The sequence below is a fragment of the Macrotis lagotis genome, chromosome 3, assembly GCF_037893015.1.
Source record: "Macrotis lagotis isolate mMagLag1 chromosome 3, bilby.v1.9.chrom.fasta, whole genome shotgun sequence".
NCBI lineage: Eukaryota > Metazoa > Chordata > Mammalia > Peramelemorphia > Peramelidae > Macrotis > Macrotis lagotis.
Genome location: NC_133660.1, coordinates 55509893 through 55533142, shown reverse-complemented (window position 1 = coordinate 55533142; position 23250 = coordinate 55509893). Strand labels below are relative to the sequence as shown.

General features: G+C 38.9%; 2 protein-coding genes and 1 pseudogene across 2 annotated transcripts; 2 read left to right on the top strand and 1 right to left on the bottom strand.

Annotated features, from left to right (window-relative positions):
• The first annotated feature begins 549 nt into the window (after positions 1-549).
• GAR1 (GAR1 ribonucleoprotein) lies at positions 550-10090 on the top strand. Its single transcript, XM_074228713.1, has 6 exons — positions 550-925; positions 2092-2246; positions 2747-2806; positions 3945-4098; positions 9079-9144; positions 9519-10090. Exons 1-6 carry the CDS (start codon positions 679-681, stop codon positions 9530-9532), a joined length of 696 nt encoding a protein of 231 aa, XP_074084814.1. The 5' UTR covers positions 550-678; the 3' UTR covers positions 9533-10090.
• Positions 10091-18854: 8764 nt separating this feature from the next.
• Positions 18855-18989, bottom strand: LOC141516094 (thymosin beta-15A homolog). The gene has a single exon (XM_074227396.1). The coding sequence runs from the start codon at positions 18987-18989 to the stop codon at positions 18855-18857; it is 135 nt and encodes a 44-aa protein (XP_074083497.1).
• Positions 18990-21478: 2489 nt separating this feature from the next.
• LOC141516093 (ATP synthase F(0) complex subunit j, mitochondrial pseudogene) lies at positions 21479-21824 on the top strand (annotated as a pseudogene).
• Positions 21825-23250: the final 1426 nt, after the last annotated feature.

The window sequence follows — 23250 nt, the reverse complement described above, 5'->3', positions numbered from 1 at the left end:
GGCAGCAGGGCCCCGTGTTGCAGGGGAATAGAATCCACTTGAACGAACAGGCCTCTATTCCGGAGCCAGCCATCTCCGGGACAAATATCTGGGGGGGGGGGGGGTCTAAAGAACCCCAAGGGTCCGAGGCCGCCTCTCAACTCAGGCCTCCCGAATAGAGACCGGCGGGGCTGGGGTTGGTAGACGCCGAGGGAGGGGGCGAGAAGCCGACTGACTTCCGGCGCCGGCCGTGAAGCACCACTTCCTCGTCGCAAACAGGGTCGCGTGCGTTTGACGTCCCCGGGCTCCTTGGGATGACGCGGCCCGTACGGGACAGGCCCTCCTGTCCGCCTCCTGCCGGCGCCCCTGCGCTCTTCCGGGTCTCTGGGCTCTTTTTCGGTGACACGTGCTCCTGCCCCGGCGGCCCCTGCCGCTGAGGGAGGGCGGAAGGGGAAGGGAAGTCGGCGCGCTCCCCGCGGCTGCCGAGACGCCGAGCAGGAGGCGGGAGGGGCGCGAGCGGGCGGGCGGCTGGAGCTTCCGCGCAGGCGCGCGCGCGTGCGCGGAGGCGCCCCCGGAGCGGGAGCACGAGGCGCCGGGACCGCGGACGCATGTGGGGGACGGGGCGCAGGTGAGCGCGGAGGGGCGGCGGCGGGGCGCGCCGGGGCTTCCCAACTTGGCCCCCTCCGCAGGTAGGAGAGCATGTCCTTTCGAGGCGGAGGCCGCGGCGGGGGCGGCTTTAACCGCGGGGGCTTCAGCCGGGGCGGCGGCCACTACCGCGGCGGCGGAGGGCGAGGCGGCGAGCGCGGCGGCGGCCGAGGGGGCCGAGGGGCCCGGGGCGGCGAGCGCGGCGGCGGCTTCGGCCGCGGAGGCTTCGGCCGCGGAGGCGGGGGCCGCGGAGGCTTCCAGAAGGGCGGCTACAACGAGGGACCCCCGGAAAGCGTGGTCGGTAGGTCACGCCCTCGGGCCTGGGGGGGCTCCGCGCGGGGAGGGCACCGGAGGGGTTCGGCCGAGGCACGGGACAGAAAAACCTCTGCAGGGAAGACGGTGGCGCGGAGTAAAAGCTTTAGCTAGGATTTGGAGGGAGCCCCAGGTTGAGAGGAGGGAAGGCATGCAGAGAGCCAAAACGCCCAGGGGTGAGACAGAGGCCAAAAGAACTGAAAATTAGGAGGGGCCCAAGTCGTGAAGGACACGAAAAGCGCCAAAGAGAATTGAACATTTTATTCTGGAGATGAGAGAAACCCGTTAGTTTTTTTTTTTAGGTTTTTTTTTTTACAAGTCAATGGAGTTAAGTGGCTCACCCAAGGCCACGCAGCTAGGTAAATAGTAAGAGTCTGAGGCCGGATTTGAACTCAGGTACTCCTGACTCCAGGGAACCACCTAGCCGCCCCAAAAGTCATTAGATTTTTGTCAGTTGAGGGGGGATGATGATTGCAGGCTTAATTTTTAGGAAGATGACGGCTAGCTGAATGGAGTGGAAAAAGTGAGAAATTTAGTGGAGTGGCTAAGGTGAGGCTAAGTCATAGAGATCCTTGGATCTATTTTGGAATCGAAGCTTCCATAGTTCACTGAAAGTTCCCTGAGTAATTGGAGGAATCAGTGGCTACATCTAGAAGGTGGACTAAAGAATTTTGCTGTAGTCAAACTGAAGATACGGACCTGGACCATGATGATGGAAATAGGAATGAAGAAAGGACCCTTCTATATACCTGTTTATATTCCATCAATAGAAGACAAAAGATTAAATTAGATAATTGAAGTTCCTGGAGGACGGTTAATGAGAATATCCAGTTTTTTTTGGGGGGCGGTAGAAGGAGTTCAGTTTTGAATTGAATGAGTTTGAAATACCATCCAAATTGACATTTTGTTGAGTTGGCATTTGTTAAAGGGATAATGTAAGAGATTAACGATCATTAGAATGGAAGAAAGATGAAAACATGACATAGGAAAGACTGGGGGCTATGGAAAACATTTAAATTAGGGGAGTAGAAATGAAAAGAAAGGGGCATAGTAACAGGAATATGAGGAGATGGAGCAATAAAAAAGCAGAAAACCAAATAAATGGTTTGGTTGAACTCATGTTTAATATTGTAACATTTCCTTTTCTTATTACAGTATTAGGAGAATTCTTGCATCCTTGTGAAGATGACATTGTTTGCAAATGCATAACGCATGAAAATAAAGTGCCTTATTTCAATGCTCCAGTTTATTTAGAAAACAAAGAACAGATTGGTAAAGTTGATGAGATATTTGGACAACTTAGAGATTTTGTATCCTTTTTTCCTCCCCCCCCCTCCCCCCAACCCAGTGATCTATCATTTCTCTTTCCTTAGTAGCCATTAGTAATATTAACACTTTCAAATTCATTCTACTCTAACAACTTGGGGCCAGGAACAAAGTGAAAGTTTTCAAGAGAAGAGAAAAGAGATTTCTGTTTTGTTTTTTTTTTTTTAAAACCAAAGTAAGAGATAATATTAAGTGACTGTACTAATAAGATAGATGGGTGGGTTGAAATTTGATTGTCCTGGTAATGGAGATTTCTCAGTTTAAAAAGCAAGGTCTGATAATGTTTTGGTATTAATGGAAATTTGAATTATTAGAATTTTGCTATGGGGATAGGCTAGGACAGTTAGAGACTTTTTTCACCTGTTTAAAGTATTGTTCTTTTTACCTCAATTTTTCATTTGTTGAAATGGAATAGTTCTGGAGGCATAATATTTGCCTTGCTACATACTACAATCTCTTATTGTTCCTTAATCAAACTTAATAGTATTTTTCAGTTAAACTGTCAGAAAACATGAAGGCCTCTTCTTTTAAAAAATTACAAAAGGTAATGTGAGTCTAATTGATGATGATACTCAAAATCTTAACAAGCAGGCTTTTATTTTTCTTTGTAAATCACTTACAATTCTGCCTTGAAAATTGTTTTTCAAAGTTGCTCTGGGAGACTCCTAATTTAAAAAGCCATTAGTGAAATAATTTTTTTTTTACTAAAAGACGTGATATTTTTGGACATCATGTAGTATTTCAGATATAGTACTTTTTATTTTATGATGTACATGTAATAGAGAATTTTTCAAAATTTGAGTGCAATTTTATGTTTATTTGCAATTTAGTAATTGGTCAGTAGTTTGCCTCTTACTAGATAATAGTATATATATATATGTATATATATGTATATATTTTAATGTTTTTGTCCAGAATTTGCTTAGAAAATAAACTGCCTTTCAGTTATGTAATACAGAAAGGTATTATCCTTCTAAAATGATTGTTAACATAAATTCTTGAGTTCTGGTAACTTTTTTTAGCATATGTACTGAAGCTGTTTTTCTTGTAATTCGTTTTTTCCCGTAACTCACAGTTTATTTTTTTTAATCATTCAATCAATAACTCAAAAATTTAATGTAGGAGTAAACAAGTTTTAATTTGAAAGGAATAAAATACTTTAGTCATTGGATTAAAAGCAGACAATTCCAAAAAAGAAATATCTTTTCATAGCTCACAGTTTAAAGCCTATTATTAATGTCTTTAAAATCATTTGCTATTGAAAAGATTAATAGGTTTCACTGGTTTGCTGACAGGAAAACTGATTATTGTGTTGGAATTTTTAACTTCTGTTATCCATAATTAAATGTTTTATCCATTAACACTTTTACATTGTGTAGTGTATATATACTCTGTAAATATTTGTTGATTTGGTTAAAGCTTGTGAATGGCTAATATACTTGTATTTTGTATTTCAATCTCCTGGCAACTTTTGTGAGTTGGGGAGAATTCACTGTGCTTAAAAGGTAGAAATTGAAACTGAAATTTCAAAGTTTTTTTTTTATAGACATTCTCATCCTGATGATATCTTGAAGGGTTTTTTAGATATCTTAGCAAATTCAAGTAAGGGAGTGCTTAAATAATTGTATTAGGCAGTGATTGATGTATGTGTTCTCATAGTATCTTTATCCTTATTCCCTCAGTTTTATATTGACCCATATAAACTGCTACCCCTGCAAAGGTTCTTACCTCGACCACCAGGTGAAAAAGCACCTCCAAGAGGTGGTGGCAGAGGGGGAAGAGGAGGTGGTGGCAGAGGAGGAGGAAGAGGAGGTAGAGGTGGAGGAGGAAGAGGTGGTAAGTTACTTTTATTAAGGGCACTCTCAAGAGTGCTTGTCTTTGATGTGAGATGGGAAATCTTTAGAAATGGGGGGAAAATATGTATTTAAAAATAGGACTAATAGACCTTTCTCAGTATTCCCTTTCTCTGCTTGAAGAAAAATTTAGCATAATTCTAGTATGGTTATAAGAGCAAAGAAATTTCTACTTAAACTTTTATCATATCCAATTAATTGTGTATTTGAAACCGCCATTAATTGCATAAATTAATTTTCAAATGGATTATTGTCCATGTGAATTTGGTAACTTGTTCAGTAATGATGTAACATTTTACCCTTTTAAAGGAGAATAGAGAATGAGATTTCCTTTTTTCCTGTTACTTTCTTCTAAAAATTTTTATGATTTATACAGTTCTTTCTATTCATTATATATACTCATTTCTGTATGTTATATATACTCATTGATGTATTTCACATATGTGAATAAGATATTTAGTATTGCTGATCTTGATTTTAATTCCCATTCCCTACCCCCTGAAAAACCACTGGGTTGGGCAGTCAGTATAGCTGCCTCACTGAAGGAGTCATGTGTGTGCTGTCTCCATTAGGCTTATGCAGTGGTTTTATGTATACAACATATTTCTCTCTCTCTTTCTCCCCTCTTTCTTTATATGTGTATATGAGTCAGTGTCTCCTAAGTCAATGAACCACAGTGCACCTCACAGCTCTACAAGTTGTATGGGGAATTACATTTCCCTCTAAGCCAGTCCAACAGTAAGGTGTTTAGGTACAGTAAAGGACTGAAGTAAGATTTATCTACCTTTCAGAAGGTAAGTAAATATTATATCGAAAGTGACATTTATTATGTCAGGGTGCATAAAGATAAAATTCATGTGTTAAACATGAGTGAGTACCTGACCTTTTCAGCAGTCCCTGAAATTTACCTTAAAGTCTTAGTGTTTTTGAAAGATAATTTTCCTTAACAAGTATAGAGTTCTTTAGCTATGAACTAATAATGCCTCTGTCCTTCAGCCTAGTGGGTAGAGGTAGAATTGTTCACTTTAGGGCTTGGAGTAGGAAGCTAATATTTCTGGACCCTCACTGTAACCCTTGCTATAGTTGTAATCATGACACCAACATCTTGAGACCTGAGAAAGTTTGATATAGGAGACCACTCCCTGGTGCTGTTCAGTGGTTTTATTTTTGCAACCCTGTACATATGTTTCTTCTCCCCCAACTTTGTCCCTCCTCCTGCCTTTTGTATGTATACGTGAGTCCTACTTTGTATAAGGAGGAATCTGTGGCAAGGCAGCAAAGTGGGAGGGATGATGAGCAGAATGATATGGTGGTGAGATCTAACTTGTTAGGAAAAGGGACAGCTGCCTGGAGGCTGACCTTCCTCTTGCTGTTGGCAAATTATAGTGACATTTTAAAGCTAAGGGGTTTTTTTTGAAGCACTTATTTTGCTTTTCAGATTTTAAATTCAAGAATTTAAATTCAGCATGGTTGCCATTATATGATTTTTTTTTAAGTTTTTGCAAGGCAATGGGGTTAAGTGGCTTTCTCAAGGCCACACAGCTAGGTAATTACTAAGTGTCTGAGGTCGGATTTGAACTCAGGTACTCCTGACTCCAAAGACAGTGCTCTATCCACTGAGCCACTTTGTTTGTTTTTGCAAGGCAAATGGGGTTAAGTGGCTTGCCCAAGGCTACATAGCTAGGTAATTAAGTGTCTGAGACCGGATTTGAACCCAGGTACTCCTGATTCCAGGGCCAGTGCTTTATCCACTATGCCACCTAGCCACCCTGCATTATATGATTTTTTGGTTCTATTTTATGGGTCCCGTTTTAATTTAGATTGCCATTTATCTAAGCCTTGCTAAATACAAGGATTTTTCCCCACACTGTTGACATCCAAGGCCCCCTATTGGGCCCTTTTGAAATTTTCTTCCCTCAAAGTATCTTGTTTATTTTTCTTCTATCCTTTCTTCCATTCTCTTAAACATAGTTCATCTTTAATGTAACTTGACCATGTTTTGCATTCTAATAGGAGAGTTAATCCATTCTTATTTGTGCTGAAGACTTTTCATATCCACACATCATTCCTTAACCTCTCAGTTTCATATCTCCTTTTATCTTCTACTTGAATGTCCTATTATTACTCTGTTAGACCTTGAAGTGAACTTAACCCTCTGCCCTTATACTCTTCACATTAGTATCCTTTTTCAGTTTCTTTTGCCTTTTAACATTTTATTTTCCAATTATATACAATAGTAATATGTGCCTATCATTTTTTGTAAAGTTTGAATTTCACAATTTTTCCCCACCCTCCCTTCCTTCCCCTCCCCACAGAAGAATGTCTGATAGTCTCTACATTGTTTCCATGCTATACATTGATGTAAATTGAATGTGTTATAAGAGTAAACATAAACCCCCTCCCCAAGAAGATGAGAAACCTCAAGAATAGAGAGGGGGAAAAAATTGTACTTCAGCCTGTGTTCAGATTTCAATGGCTCTGTCTCTGGGGTGAGTTGCCTTCTTTATCATAGTCCACCAGAGAAGTTGCTTCAATATTTTTCCTATAGTTGCTATTACTAGTTGTACCTCCACTGTATTTCTCCCCATTCTCATTTATTCTATTCTCTCTCTTGTTTCATCCTGGCCCTGTCCAAAAGTGTGTTGAATCTGAGTACCCTCTCCCTCAATTTCCCCTCTCTTCTATCACCTATTCCCCCCTTCCTTCCCCCCCATTCCCCCTTATCCCATCCCTTTCTCATTTTTCTCTAGGGTAAGATAGATTTCCTCACCCTATTAAGTGTGTATGTTATTTTCTCTCTGAGCCATTTCTGATGAGAATGAAGGCTTACTCATTTCCCCTTGCCTTCCCCCTTTCCACTCCATTGGAAAAGCTTTTTCTTGCCTCTTATGTGAAATTTCTTAGCTTCTTCGTCTCCTTTTTCCTTCCACCCAGTACTTTCCCTCCCCATCACCCATTGACCCATCACTGCATTGCTCTCATTTCTCCCAATTTTTCCTCCACCTCTCTTAATTGCTTTTCTCAGTCTTTTTTGAGCTCATCCATACTCTTAAGCCCATTTTCTATTATATTCTGCTCCTTCTTATGTCCTGTCTATATATACTCCTTCTAACAGCTCTTAGAAATGAGAAAGTTCATGTGAGTTATCAATATCTTCTTCCTGTGCAGGAATACAAACAGTTCAACATCATTAAGTTCCTCATAGTTAGTCCTTCTCTTCCACCTCCTCTAGGGTTCACCAGAGTCCTGTTCTTAGAGATCAAACTTTCTGTTCACCTCTGCTTGTTTAAAGTCCATCTTTTCCCCTGGAAGAGGATGTTCTGTTTTGCTGGGTAGTTGATTCTCATTTATAAACCAAGATCAAAATGCCTTCCAGAATAGCATATTCCAATCCCTCTGAGCCCTTAATGTAGATGCTGCCAGATCCTGTGTAATCCTGACAATGGAGCCTTGGTAGTTGAATTGTTTGTTTCTGGCAGCTTTTTTTTTTTTTTTTTTTAGGTTTTTGCAAGGCAAACAGGGTTAAGTGGCTTGCCCAGGGCCACACGGCTAGGTAATTATTAAGTGTCTGAGACCGGATTTGAACCCAGGTACTCCTCACTCCAGGGCCGGTGCTTTATCCACTACGCCACCTAGCCGCCCCTCTGGCAGCTTTTAGAATTTTCTCTTTTATTTGAGAGGTTTGGAATTTGACTATAATAGTCTTGTGTTTTTCTTTTGGGATCTCTTTCAGGAGGTGATTGGTGAATTCCCTAGATTTCTATTTTACCTTCAGCTTCTAGGATCTCAGGGTAATTCTGTTGTATTATTTCTTGAAAAATGAAATCTAGTCTCTCTCCTGATTGTGGCTTTCAGATAGCCCAGTAATTTTTAAAATTATTTTTGGATCTGTTTTCAAGGTCAGTTGTTTTTCCAATGAGATATTTCACATTTTCTTCTAATTTTTGTTTTTTTTGGAAGTTTTATTTCTTCCTGTTTTTTTTTTTAGGTTTTTGTAAAAATGGGGTTAAGTGGCTTGCCCAAGGCCATACAGCTAGATAATTATTAAGTGTCTCAGACCAGGATTTGAACCCAGGTACTCCTGACTCCAGGGCCAGTGCTTTATCCACTGTGCCACCTAGCCGCCCCTCTTCCTGATTTCTTGCAAAGTCATCAGCTTCCTTTAGTTCCATTCTGCATTTGAAGGAGTTATTTCTTCAGAGAGCTTTTTTATCTCCTTTTCCAGCTGGCCAATTCTGCTTTTTAAGTCATTCTTCTCATTTGCCTTGCCTTTTGTTTTGCTTTTACTTTTTTTTTTTTTAGATTTTTGCAAGGCAATGGGGTTAAGTGGCTTGCCCAAGGCCACATGGCTAGGTAATTATTAAGTGTCTGAGGCCGGATTTGAACTCAGGTACTCCCTGACTCCAGGGCTGGTGCTTTATCCACTGCGCCATCTAGCTGCCCCTCCTGATTAGCTTTAAGAATAATTTTCATCCTCCCTATGTTGTCTTTCATTCCAAATTACTCCCCATTGCCATCCAGATTGCTTAAATTTCCCACACTGGCACTCAAGGTTCTTGATAAATTTGTTGCTACCCTGTTTAACCAGTTATTATCTTCCGTAGAGTCTCTTTCACCTGTAATATACTTAAGATTTCAGAAGTAGGTTTAGGATGTATTCAAGGTCTAAAGTTTAGTTTAAGGATTAACCTTCACAAGGAATTCTTAAATTTTTCTAGGCTACTTTGATCTTGTCACTCATATTCTCCTTAGCCTTCATAAAGTAAATCACAAATTTTGGCATAATGTTTTATTTATATCTGATGGTTATGTATATTTTATCTCATACTAAATTCTTCCCTAAGGAAACTAAATGATGGGATCACTATTTTTCTGCCTGCTACTTGTATTTTCCTCATAATGTGATGAATTTATAATTATTATAGAAGCTAATTTTTGTACTTTGTGTCTGTGTCTTTCCCAGGTGGATTTAGAGGTGGAAGAGGTGGTGGAGGTTTCAGAGGTGGTCGAGGAGGTGGTGGCTTCAGAGGTGAGAGCTAAATTTATACAGTATGTTCTGAATTATACATCAACATTTTTCTTGTTTTTTGTTGAAAATTGATATTTTAAATGTATTTTTAAGAAGGATTTACCACTTAGGATGTTTAGTAGATAAGTGTAATTATATAAATCTGGACAATATTTGATGCTGGTAAGCATAATTTTTTGCTGGTGACATCCAGCTATTAACTTTACAAGTACCAGATACCTTAGGAAACAGTAATTGAATTTGTATAATTGAATTTGTGTATCAGAAGACTGATCATTACAAAATAATAAAACAGAATTTTGACCTTGATTTTGTAATTACATTGCTAAAATTATATTCTTATGAATACTCTTCATATTTTTCTTAACACCCAGGTAGGGGACGTTAAGTGGAACTTTTGGCAAGTAAACTTCACCAGTTGGCTTTTTTTGAATCATTCTTCAGAATTAAGGAGTTATTTCTGCTGTGGATCTGAAGATTGTTTTTTTAAAGCAAGTACAATTCTAAGGAACTGGTTCACTTTATGAGTGTGTCAGCAGTGTCACTACACCGTGTAAAACGGATGCAAAGGATGAGACAATTTTGCTCCAAAAGAGCATGGACTGAATCTTTTATATATTTTGTACAATGCTCAGCACTCTGTGGGTGCTTAATAAATGTTCAATAATAACTTTTGTTGTAATTTGGAGTTTTTAAATATGAAAATTTAACTTGGTTTTGTTTTGAAATTGATAGCTGTTGTTATTATGGCTTGACTTCATTTTTGAAGGTCCAATGCCCTCTGAATGAATTTTAAAAAGCTTTAGCAGCCCAGACGTGAATGTCTTTGCATAAAATCAGTTCTCATCTTTTTTGGTTTGAACTGTGCTAGTGCTATGGTACTATAGTGCTTATGAACTATGTTAAAATGGACTCTTTCCAAATAAATACTTATTGTATATGGGAACATCAACACTTTTTAAATGCCTGTACTCTCTTCTTTATATAATGACAATTGTGATTCCTTAATTACTTTAATCAGTAGGTAATGTGATAAATTATATGGGTGGAGAGAAGTTTGCTAATTCTTACTTTGTCAGAAAATTTGAGAAATAAATATAAAAATTTAAATTAGTTACTTCAGTTGAGTACTGACTGGAAACTAGACACTATACTCTTGAATATAATTCATTCAACTTAAAATCTGTTTTCATTTGCGTATTCTTATTTTATTCTAGTTGGGAATTTAAAGGTTTAAAATCCACGAGTTGCTCAGACCATTGTTAGAAGATGGAGGTGAGCTTGAAGGCCTATGGGAAATTCAGTTAATAGGCTTAGAGACTGATTCATCATTTATGACAATTATGTTAATATGTTAAGCAAATTTAAAATACAGAAATATTTGCATGGAATATTCCTTATAGGAAAGTATTCTTTCTCATGGTATAATTTTTAGAACTTTTATATACACATTTGCTCATTTAAATCAGTGGTCCCTATTGGCTTCTCATGAGTGCTTCTAATAAAACTATTCCAACAGCTCACAGATTGTCAAGAAAGCTTGACATTGTCATGATAGTTTTGAAAATGTTAATATTTTCTTTGCCCACTATACTTGGGGCAGTTTTATAATCTCTTATAACCTATTCTTGAGTAATGCTTTCTTGTTGATTTGAGTACTACTTAGGATTCTAGTAATATTTCTATATTGATTAATACTCTGAGAAAAAAATTAATCAAGCTGTCAGAATAAATAAGTTTGATTTCACTCTTTGGGTCTTTGGCAAACTAGAACCTGTTTTTGAATAGGGAAGGTGCTGTTGAATTCAATTATCACTTTGCTATTAGAATAAAAAAATTAGCAAGGATTAAGATCAAACTTATTTCTCTTAGCATATGATAGAAAATACTGCACCCTAGTTGGTGATGTCAGTGCCCCAAGGGCAAGCAATAGTATATTTTTTCTATAGTTATATTTTTACAGCTTTGATTTTTGTTGCATGAGTTCTTTAAATTCACTTTGTAATCTTTTTGAATCCTAGTAGGTAAACTATTAGAATGGTATAATTAAAAGCACTCAGGGATTCAGTCCTCAATATGAATATAAAGGATCAGCATCCTTGTCTAGCTCTGAATGTTTTTATTCCAAGTCTGATTTTAACATTTTCCTTATTTGTTGGTGTGAAAGGCTGTTTGGTAATTCCTTACTGAAATGAGTAATAACTTAGAGTTTTTATAGAATCAGGAAAAGGACATTTTTTGAGGTTCACCTTTTTTAGCCTTTTAAATTTCTCTTCCGTACTCAGATTGTTCCCATGGCTCCCCTTCTATCTACCTACCCTACTTTTACAGAATTACTACCTCACTGGTGGGTGGTATTCCTTTAAGTTGCTTTTGGATAAAACAAGTGAAGATCATGGCTACAAATAGTGTATAAAGTAGGATTCTTGATTTTTTTTTAAATCATGAAGCTTATAAGTTGAGTCTAATATTTTAATGTCTATAAATAGACATTTTAAATGACCCAGCTGATGAGTCTGTATTTATAGAATAACTCTTCTTTATATACGAAGGCAGAAATTTGGAAAAATACTCTGTGTGTTTGTGTGTGTGTGTGTATGTATGCATGCTCCCCATATTCAATCTGTATAGCTCTAGGGACAACAGAGTACATAATTACCTCCCCCAGCCCCTTTTTTATGTGTGTAAGAAAGATTACATTCTTTTTAAGTCTTAAATTTACTGGAAAGTTTGAGATTTTCTTTTTTTAATTTTAAAATTTGATTATATGCAATCAGCTTTAGAAGAGGATATGAACTTAAGTATTTTTTCCTGATGAAGGTTTGGTAAAGGAAATTTATTGATTAACATTTCTAAAACACCAATTGTGAATAACAAAGTACTTTCTCCACAGCCCCAAATTATAAATAGTACTATCTTCATTTTGGAGGTGAGGAAATAGAGTTGGAAGTATCTTGTTCAGGGTAGTACAGCTAGCAAGTTTTAAGACACCTAAGCTTGGGTGAGTCTTCTGTTTAATTGTGCTTATCCAAATTTCTTGTTTAGAATTTCATTGCCCTATTTGATGAAAGTCTTTTAATAGAGCAAATACTCTCCTTTCCAGGAAATCAGTCAATTTGTTTCCCAGTACAGTTCAAATGTTTGTTTAAAAATATCATCCTAGGTTTACAGAAATGCTCAATTTCTTTTCTTTTTTCTTTTTGCAAGGCAAATGGGGTTAAGTGGCTTGCCCAAGGCCACGCAGCTAGGTAATTAATAAGTGTCTGAGACCAGATTTGAACCCAGGTACTCCTGACTCCAAGGCCGGTGCTTTATCCACTACGCCACCTAGCCGCCCCTTCAGTTTCTTTTAATAATAATTTGAGGAAATCTTTTTGGGGAGGAAGTAAAACTGAGTTCATCAATAAAACTATCTACTATGTGCAAGACATAAAGGTAGACTACATCTTTATTTTCAAAATGTTACGGTCACATCAGGAGACTGCTGGATGTGGAAAGTGCATAGATTTGGCAATTGGAAAAGTCCGGTTCTGGGCCTGGCTGGATCAATTCAGTTAAAGTTAATTCTACTTTTCTTAGGAATTTGTGTGGGAGATTTTTCAGAAGATTTAGTCCTGATCCTAACAGAACTAATCTAATAGGGGATTAATCACGTAACATCTTCGGTTTGGAAAATCTGAGTAAAATGAAGGGGTTAAATTAGATGAAGAGACAGTGGTGAGGTGGAAAGAATACTATCTTCAGGAGATGATAGGTTCAGAATTCTGCCTCTAGAACTTGAGTAGCTATCTAATTGTGGCCTTTGCCTTTGCCTCTGAGTTTTCTTATCAGTAAAGTAGAAATAATATCTGTAGTACCTATGTCTTAGTTATAATATGGGTGAGGAATTTTGTAAACTTTGAGGTGCTATGTAAATGTCAGTGATAATGGTCTTTGATCCGATCTGTAAAATGAGAAGCCTGGACCAGCTGCTCTCTAAGGTTCTTAAAATTTAAAAATCTGATTCTATGATTTTTATAAAATTGAGATGGTCATATATAAATGGATGAATATGGCCCTCTAGTGGTTGTATGATTTTCTTACAAGTATAAATTTTAATTCCTGTTATTACTATCTTAAAATGTTATTTTCATTCAGAATATGTGGACTTGGCCAGAGGCAATGATTAGAAAAATTTTGAAAGAAATGGAATTTTTAAACCATTTATCACTCCTGTTTTGCATTGTGTATGACTTCATTAAGTTATCAGATCAATAATCAAATCCAGGAATTCTTATGTAAACTACTGATTATTAAAGAATATTATTAAATGACTATGTGTGTGGATAGTGCTATATGGAGTTAATGAAATAACAAGAGGTATACAAGTTTTATTGTTACTTCAATAGAGAAAGTAACTGAGAACCTGATTCAAGCAGTTTTAGTGATTAACTCCCAGTTTTAGAAGTCACTTCAAGGTTACTAATTGCTATGCTGATTTTTCTGAAAGTATGGGTCTCTGACCTCTAATTTTCCTAGAGCTTTGAGAAAAGGACAAAATGGAATGCAGTCTGCCTGGGGCAGATTTTGATCTTATTTGGTACTGTGGAAACCTAAGGCTACAGTATCAGAAACTGGCATTTCTTAGATTATAAAACTAGACTTAGTAACCCTGATGAAAGCAACTCAGGGCTGATGCATAAGATCTGAGGAGTTGTTGAGAATTGAGTTGGTTCTATGGAGTAGCTCTTTACTGGCAGAAATGTGACTTCTCCAAATGTCTATCCATGTAGTAGCAGAATATCTATTTGAAGGAAGCTCCTATGTTTATTCATATCTAAAGACATTTGCCACTACTGCTCTATCACACAGACATACCCTACATTAGTCAATTCTTTCAGGAAACTTTGTTAGAAATTAATTTAGTTTCTAGAAACTTTTCTAGAGAATTTTCATTTGCGCTTACTGGTTTTTTTTCTTTCACTTGTTTATTTTAAAACATTAAACCCAAGCTGAATAGAAACCCCCAGAAATTACATTGAAGAGATTTTTAGTATTTGCCAAAAAAAGAAGAGAATAAAACAAAAAGAAAACAACCAAAACCCAGTAAAAAATAGCTACAGTACATCCATGAAACTACCAAGGTTAAAGCTTACTGGTTTTTGATTGTGAAAAAGCATCTAACTTAACACCTAACAAACTCAATGGATTTTTCCTCATCTATTTAATAGTCATTCCAAAATACAATGAAAAGAGCATTGAAACTTGGAGCACTCTGGTCAATACAATAATTCCTGAGTATACACATGTTCTGTCAGAAAAGCCATGAATTCAGGGTTCAATTCAGAATTAAGTTTTCAGCTATGGTTAATGTGAGACTTTGTTTTGCCTTGAGTATGCCATTCTATTACAAGGTTGGGGGAAGAGCAATCAATGGAGTTAGCAAAATGAAAAACAAAGTGTAAACTTAAAAGGAAATATTAATATTTGAATGCCCTAAGTTCAGTTTCAAGTTCAATTTTTTTTCTGTTCTATCTACTTTGTATATGGAAAGATCATTTAGGATTCAGTGGAAGATAATACTACTAAAATAACCCTGTTCAGTTACCATCTATAGTTAACATCAAGTGAAGTTTAAACAGGGAGATAGTATACTTATCAAAAATATTCAGCACTGTAACGGCGGTGATCTAATGCAGAATGCTTGTCAAAGTAGTTTGGAAAGTAGACAGTGAAGTCCTCCTGAAGTTCCTGTGGGTGGATGACATATTTCAGCAATATTGACCCAAGGCTCTGCAGCACCTCCCCGAAGTAGGTTCCTTAAGTGCCATCAGAAATCTGTTACCTCTAACATGAATCACACATATATATATATATACACACATTTATCACATGTATTAGATATTTTTGAAAGCAAAAAATCTGCCTTCTCTTTTCCTATTCTTCCCTTCCTCCCTCCTCCACACAAAGAAAAACAACTTATATTATAAATGTATACTAAAACATTAACAAGTTGACTGCAAAAAAAAGTCTCCTTTGAGTCTTACCTAAGGTTCAGATGGAATATCAGGAGGTGAGTAGCATGCTTTCATCATTAGGGGTTTTTTTTGAGAAAAAAAGTATACTTCAGTCTGTGTTCAGATTCCATCAGGTCTGTCTCTGAGATGAGTTGCCTTTATCATAAGTCCATCAAAGAAGTTGCTTCAATACTTTTTCTCATAGTCATTTCTAGCTGTATTTCCCTTCACTCTATTCCTCCCCTCTCATTTATTCCATTGTCTTCTCTCCTTTCACCCTGTCCCTCAGAAGTGTTTTGTATGTGACAACCCTCTTCACTGATCTTCCCTCTTCTATCACCTATTCCCTCCTTTTTGTCTCCCTTATCCCATCCCTTTCCTCTCATTTTTCTTTAGGGTAAGATAGATTTCTATACCCCTATACCCTATGGTGAATGTTATTTCCTCTCTGAACCATTTCTGATGAGAATGAAGGCTCACTCATTCCTCCTCATCTTCCCACCTTCCAGTCCATTGCAAAAGCTTTTTCTTGTCTCTTTTCTATGAAATCTTGGCCCATTTTACCTCTCCTTTCCCTTTCTCCCAATACTTTATCACCTATTGACTCCATCTTTATACCATTATATTCAACTCCCTCCTGTGCCTTGTCTATATATGCTCTAACTTCTTACAAATGAGAACGTTCATATGAGTTACCAGTATCTTCCCCATGCAGGAATTCAGTGTTCAACATCATTAAGTTCCTCATAATTAGTCCTTCTTGTCCATCCCCTCTATGCTTTACCTGAGTCCTATACTTGGAAATCAAACTTTCTGTTCAGTCCTGGTCATTTCAACAGAAAAGTTTGAAAGTCCATCTTTTCCCCTGAAAGAGGATGTTCAGTTTCGCTGGGTAGTTGATTCTCAATTGCATTTCAAGCTCTTTTGCCTTCTGGAGTATATTCAAGCCCTTAATGCAGAAGCTGCCAAATACTGTGTAACCCTGACAGTAGTTGAATTGTTTGTTTCTCAGCCTGTAGTATTTTCTTTGACTTGGGAGTTTTGGAATTTGACTATAATATTCCTGGGAGTTTTTTTGGGGGAAATCTCTTTGATATGATTGATGGATTCCCTCAATTTCTATTTTGCCCTCTGTTTCTAGGATCTCAGGGCAATTTTGCTGCATTTTTAAAAAGTTTTTGCAAGGCAACAGGGTTAAGTGGCTCGCCCAAGGCCACACAGCTAGGTAATTATTAAGTGTCTGAGGCCAGATTTGAACTCAGGTACTCCTGACTCCAGGGCTGGTGCTCTAGCCACCCCTCCCGTGGATCTTCTAAGTTGTCTGGGAAATTATATCAGTCAGTTTTTCTGTAGGTTCTGCCCCTCTGAATTTTGGCTAGTTGTAATTTGACAACTTTTGGAGTTTTGGGATGAGTTTCTGGTAATTCCTGCCCTCACCTCATCATTAGTTCTTTGAAATCATAGTTTTGCTGTTTAGAGTTCTCTAAGTTTTTTAAATTCATAATTTTGTCACTGTATGACTAATTTCACTACATTAGTTCCTGTAAAATTTCCCCTTATAGTACAATAATATTCTATCACAATTATATACCATAACTTCTTCAGCCATTCCCTTAACTGATGGATTCTCTCAGTTCCTAAATCTTTCCCTCCATAAAAAAAAAACAAAAAAAACAAACCATTATATTTTTGTATATCCTTACTTAGAGTTTGATTTGTTAAGTACTAATACTCTTAAGGGTTTGGTTTTTTTTTTGCAAAGCAATGGGGGTTAAGTGGCTTGCCCAAGGCCACACAGCAGCTAGGTAATTAAGTGTCTGAGGCTGGATTTGAACTAGTTACTCCTGACTCCAGGGCTGGGGCTCTATTCAATGAGCCACCTAGCTGCTCTTAGTACTAATACTCTTAATCTATTCTCTAAGTCCCCCTTCTTCCTTCTCCCCTTTCCCTCCTATTTTTTTTTTAGGTTTTTTGGCAAGGCAATGGGGTTAAGTGGCCCAAGGCCACACAGCTAAGTAATTATTAAGTGTCTGAGGCCGGATTTGAACTCAGGTACTCCTGACTCCAGACTGGTGCCACTGCTGCCACCTGTCTGCTCCTCTCCTATTTCACTGTCAAGTTATATTAATTTCTGTGCCAGACTCTGTGTATGTGAGTATTACCTTCCTTTGACCAGCTCAGATGAGGATGAGATTTGTGTCAAGTGATTCCCACATCCCTTCCTCCTCCATGTAGACTTTTTTTCCATTCCTGTCTCAGTTCTCCAACCCCAGGCAAGTGACAAAGCAGCAGGTGCAAATAACACTGGGAGCTGTAATCACAACTGTGCACACACATGGGTGGCCCGGGCCACCTGTCTTCTCACTGGAAGCAGCAGTGGGATTCTGCAGTCCCCAGGGGTCTGAGCAACCTTTTAAGGATTGCACTGCTCACCTCCTGATGTGAGGAAGGGATTAGAAAAGGTACCTTGAGAATTGTCTGCTTACCCAATTTTGTCCTGATTACAGTGGCAGGCAGGAATCCCACCCTGTGAAACACAAAAATAATGTACAAAGACTTCAAAGAAGATTTCCACTCACCATTGGTGCTTGGCACATGTGCACACTCATAGAGAATGCAAAATCTGGAGATGTGAAAGATGAACAGTTCTTGAAAGATGAACAGCTCTTGTTGCAAGAGAGCTCAACATGTATCATATCCAAATAGCCCAAGGCTGGCAAATGAAGGTCAGCTTGCTGGAGCTGGATATGGGTTTTTCTGGAGTGACCACAGTGAAGGGGAGTGCTGTGAAGCTAGGTTAGATTTTGCAATTAAAACTAAGTCAACAAACTTGTATGCCTATCAAAAGAAGCGAGCAACAGGCTTGTGACAGTGTGATTGCCACTTACAGGAAAACAGGAAGCCACTATCATCAGTGCCTATGCTCCCACCATGGTGAACCTGAATGAAGTTGAAGAAAAATTTTATGAAGATCTGGAGGCCCAGATCAATGTACCAAAAGAGGATAAACTTATGATTTTGGGTGGCTTTGAGTAGGTTCAAACATGGTAGCGAGTCCTTGAGAGAAATGAAGTTGGAAAGAGCAACAATAATGGTCACCTACTTCTGAAGACATGCATCTCATGACCTTTTTTTAAAAAATTTATTTATTTAAGGCAATGCAGTTAAGTGACTTGCCCAAGGTCACATTAAGTGTCTGAGGTTAGATTTGAACTTGGGTTCTAATGATTCTAGGGCTAGTGCTCCTATCTACTATGCCACCTAGCTGCCCTCATGGCCCTTTTAATCACAAACATTGTCTTCTGTAGAAAAGAGACATGGATGTGCGAGTGATGGACTGATGACAGACTCATCTTCCAATCCAAATATTCACATTGAACCAAAGTAGTGACCCCAGGGTCACTACTTTGACTACCAGAAGAATCTGTCAAGAGTGCTTGGGGGAGTGAAATGAGGCATAAGCCTAAGTGATGATCAATGGTCTGCACATTTACCCACTTTCTTTGTTAACCCTTTTAGTATTGTGAAGGGCTTTCTTATTTTCCTTTCATGAATCAGCTCTTCAGATAAGCACATGATGGACATGGCTGGGCAACACTGGGTAAGGAGATGAAAGCAGCCTAAAATACTGAACAACTAAAGCAAACAGACAAAGGCGAAACAATATACTCTTGGAAGCTCTCAATTCTGTTGCTGGGAAGGGAGGCCCCATCCCTAGGAAGACTTGGCACTTTCCTTCTCCTGTTCAATGGTTTCCTGGGAAGGAAGAGTGTTTTTCTCTTCTGTGTTGGTCTTTTTCAGCTTATTGTCAAATTTCTCCACTTCGGAGAGGTCTGGTTTGTCACACATTTTGGCTGGCTTGCTGGGTGCCCAGCCCGCCCGCTGCTGCCGCTGCCGCTGCCGCTGCCGCACCTCCTCGGAGCCTCTGGAGGAGTCAGCTTGCGCCCGGCAGGATCCACAGAAGAGCTAGTTAATCCATTTCTAAGAAGGCAGATAAATTCAATTTTATGCAGCTAACATCAATGCAAAGTGCTTTTAGACCCCCGAAGGTTATTTATGGACTAAAGATGTGATACATCTCTACTATTCAGTGCTGAAGGAGCTGCATTGATTAGTGGTCAATGCAGAAGCCATTGACCATTTACCTCAATTTGAAGTCAATTCATCCACAACTGAAGTTCAATTGAAGAAGAGGTTTTTAATACTATTAGGCTCCTTTCATTTGCTCAGGGAGAGCAGAGAGACCTCTGCAGTCTCTCCCCACCCCTCACTGTCTGGGCTGAGCACTCTGGAAGCAGTTGCTGGGTGGCTCCACCGGTTCCTGATGCAGGTTCCCACCGAAGGGCTACTCCGAGAACGGCACTGTCTTGGCAAAACACCTGGTGTTGATTCTATTGCAGCTGAGATGTACAAGGTGTGTGTGGGGGGGTCCATTGCTCATCTAAAAACTGACTGAAATTTAATTCAAGTATGCCTTGATTATCCTGTGACAAACACTCAGGGGTGTTTCTCTTTTAGTCATTGTTGGTAATAGTCTTTTTTAGGTTTTTTTTTTTTTTGCAAGGCGAACGGGGTTAAGTGGTTTGCCCAAGGCCACACAGCTAGGTAATTATTAAGTGTCTGAGATCAGATTTGAACCCAGTTACTCCTGACTCCAGGGCAGGTGCTTTATCCACTATGCCACCTAGCTGCCCCTGGTAATAGTCTTACCAGTAGACTTCAACAGACTGATTCTTCCCCTGGAGGATGGTCACAGTTGAACCCACTACAATTGATGGTGAACAGTTGATAATGGTGTTTGCTGCTTGACAACTTTAGGGAAAAAACCAGGAGCAGAACAGAAGTTTGTAGATCTGACCAAGGTCTTTGATACTGTCATCATGAGGGCTTATGGAAAATTATGTTAAAATTTGGTTGCCCAGAGAAGTTCATCAGTATTATCCATCAGTCTCATGATTACATGCTTGCTTGGGTTCTGGACAATGGATGATGCTCTCGAGATTTCCTGGTCAATAATGGAGTGAAACAAGACTGTGTCCTTGCTCTCATTTTTTATCATGAAGTTTTCAGTCTTGTTATCAGATGTCTTTGCTAAAAGTCCAGCTACTTGAACTACAAACCAAGGCCAAAGTGGAGAGAGAGTTGGTGCATTATTTTTTTGTTTGCAGGTGATGGTGCACTCAATGCAACATCTGAAGCTAAGACGCTACAAAGTATGGATCAATTCTCTGCTTTTTCTTTGTATTAATTGTTTTTAGTTTTGTTTTTTTTTTTTTTGCAAGTCAGTGGGGTTAAGTGGCTTGGCCAAGGCCACATAGCTAGGTGTCTGAGGTTGGATTTGAACTCAGATACTCCTGACTCCAGGGCTAGTGCTCTATCCACTGCGCCACCTAGCCGCCCCTAATTTTTTTTTAAAGATTTTATTTATTTTGAGTTTTACAATTTCCCCCCAATCTCACTTCCCCCCCCCCCACAGAAGGCAATCTGTCAGTCTTTACATTATTTCCATGGTATACATTGATCTAAGTTGAATGTGATGAGAAAAAAATCATAACCTTAAGGAAGAAAAATAAAGTATAAGAGATAGCAAAATTACATAATAAGAAAATTTTTTTTCCCCACTAAATTAAAAGTAATAGTTTTTGGTCTTTGTTCAAACTTCATGATTCTTTCTCTGGATACAGATGGTATTCTCCATCACAGATATCCTAAAATGGTCTCTGATTATTGCACTGATGGAATGAGAGAGTCCATCAAGGTGGATCATCACCCCCATGTTGTTGTTAGGGTGTACAGTGTTTTTCAGATTCTGCTCATCTCACTCAGCATCAGTTCATGCAAATCCTTCCAGGCTTCCCCGAATTCCCATCCCTCATAGTTTCTAATAAAACAATAGTGTTCCATGACATACATATACCACTACTTGTTAAGCCAATTGAAGGACATTCAGTTAATTTCCAATTCTTTGCCACCAACAAACAGGGCTGCTATGAATATTTTTGTAAAAGTGATGTTTTTACCTTTTTTTCTCTTCAGGGCATAGACCCATAGTGATATTGTATGCACATTTTTGTTGCCCTTTGGGCGTAATTCCAGATTGCTCTCCAGAAATGTTGGATGAGTTCTCTGTTAATTTTGGTCTAATAATTAACACCAGAAAACCCCAGTTGCTTTATTAGCTGTCACCACACCATTCATATGTGGAACCATTGATTATACTGATTACAGGAAAAGAAGTTATGGAGTCCCTGCGCGCCTCGGGCTTTCGGGGTCACCTTTCAGAGGCCTTGGCCTTCGGCGGCCTTCTGCCGCCGCCTGGGCCCCCGCATGCTCCCTGTCCGTGCAGAGACCGGCCACGATGTTACAGAACTTAATAAAAGCTGTTTGGACTCCACTGAAGCCCTACTATACCCAGGTTTACCAGGAAATCTGGGTAGGAATGGGTGTGATGGGGTATATCGTTTACAAAATCAGAAGTGCTGATATAAAAAGTAAAGCTTTGAAAGGTTCAGATTCAGCTGCTCATGGACATCATTGAGTGAATTTACCTTAGGATTTTTCATAACATCAAGCTGGCTGTAAGTTTGGGCATTTGACAATAGAAGAAAGAATACAAGGATTTCCCATGTTAACTCTTAGGTTTCTGTTCATACCATGAAATAAAGTCATATATATATACATACAGGGTGAAAAAAAAAGAAGTTATGAATACTAAGGATAGGTTCATTTTTCTTGGTAGTGTACTCAATAAGGAGGTTGACACAAGTATTGCCAGAACTAGCTCAGTATTTGGGAAACTTCAAAAGAAAATGAGGGAAAGAAGAGGTAATAGACTACCAAAGTGAAGGTCTCCAGAGCCATTGTGCTAACCTCATTATTATATGCCTGTGAAACCTGTACAGTCTACCAGCACTACTTTCATTTAAGTTGTCTTAGGGTGATTCTGAATATCACCTGGCAGGAGAAGATAACAGACCCTGAGGTCCTTTCTTGAGCTAAACTGCCAAGCATTCAAATGTTGCTGGCTATGTTTGATAGCCAAACTTAGGCTTGCCAAAAAAACTATTATATGGAGAACTCACATAGGCAAGCACTTACAGTGGGGTCAGAAGAGGCAATACTGGAACATCCTGAGGGTCTCTCTTAAGAACTTTGGAACTGATCCTGCAGCTGGGATTGAACCTCATCAGAGAGGACGCTGTGCTCCAAGGAAACCAGACACATAAATTTAGCATAAGCAGCCCAGGTGTTCAGCTTGATTATTTGTGCCTGACCTGTGCTAGAGCATTATGAACACATATGGGTCTGATCAGCCACAATCAGACACACTGTAACTTATCTCTAATGTAGTCATGTCATTTTGATCTTTTTTGATAACGAAGGACAAGAACAAACCAACCAACTATTGTTGTACCTCAAGTATGTGAGAATTTTTCCTAATCTTGCTTTTCCTTTTTCTTCCCTGGTGTATTCTTCCCTTTACATTCTTTTTTTTTTTTTTGCAAGGCAAATGGGGTTAAGTGGCTTGCCCAAGGCCACACAGCTAGGTAATTATTAAGTGTCTGAGACCAGATTTGAACCCAGGTACTCTTGACCCCAGGGCCGGTGCTTTAGCTACTAGGTCACCTAGCCGCCCCTCCATTCTTCTTTTAAGACCATCAGGACACAGCAGAACCACTCCTAAGCCTTCTATCTAAATATATTCCCTCTATTACCCTCCCTGATGATAAGAGCTTTCAGATGGGACATCTGTATCATTTCGTGTTTGAAAGTAAGCAGTTTATACTTATTTAGTCCTAAATAAGTGTTTATTCTTGCTTACCTTTATTTTTATTTGGTTATGGCTTTTAGGTAGTCCAATGATTTTTTTTTAAGGTTTTTTGCAAGGCAAATGGGGTTAAGTGGCTTGCTCAAGGCCACACAGCTAGGTAATTATTAAGTGCCTGAGGTCAAATTTGAACTCAGGTACTTCTGACCCCAGGGCTGGTGCTCTATCCACTGCACCACCTAGCCGCTCCTAGTCCAATGATTCTTTTTTTTTTCTTTTTTCTTTAATATTTATTCTCATTTTGTACAAATAATGTTTTTTATACATTAATAAAATATTCTT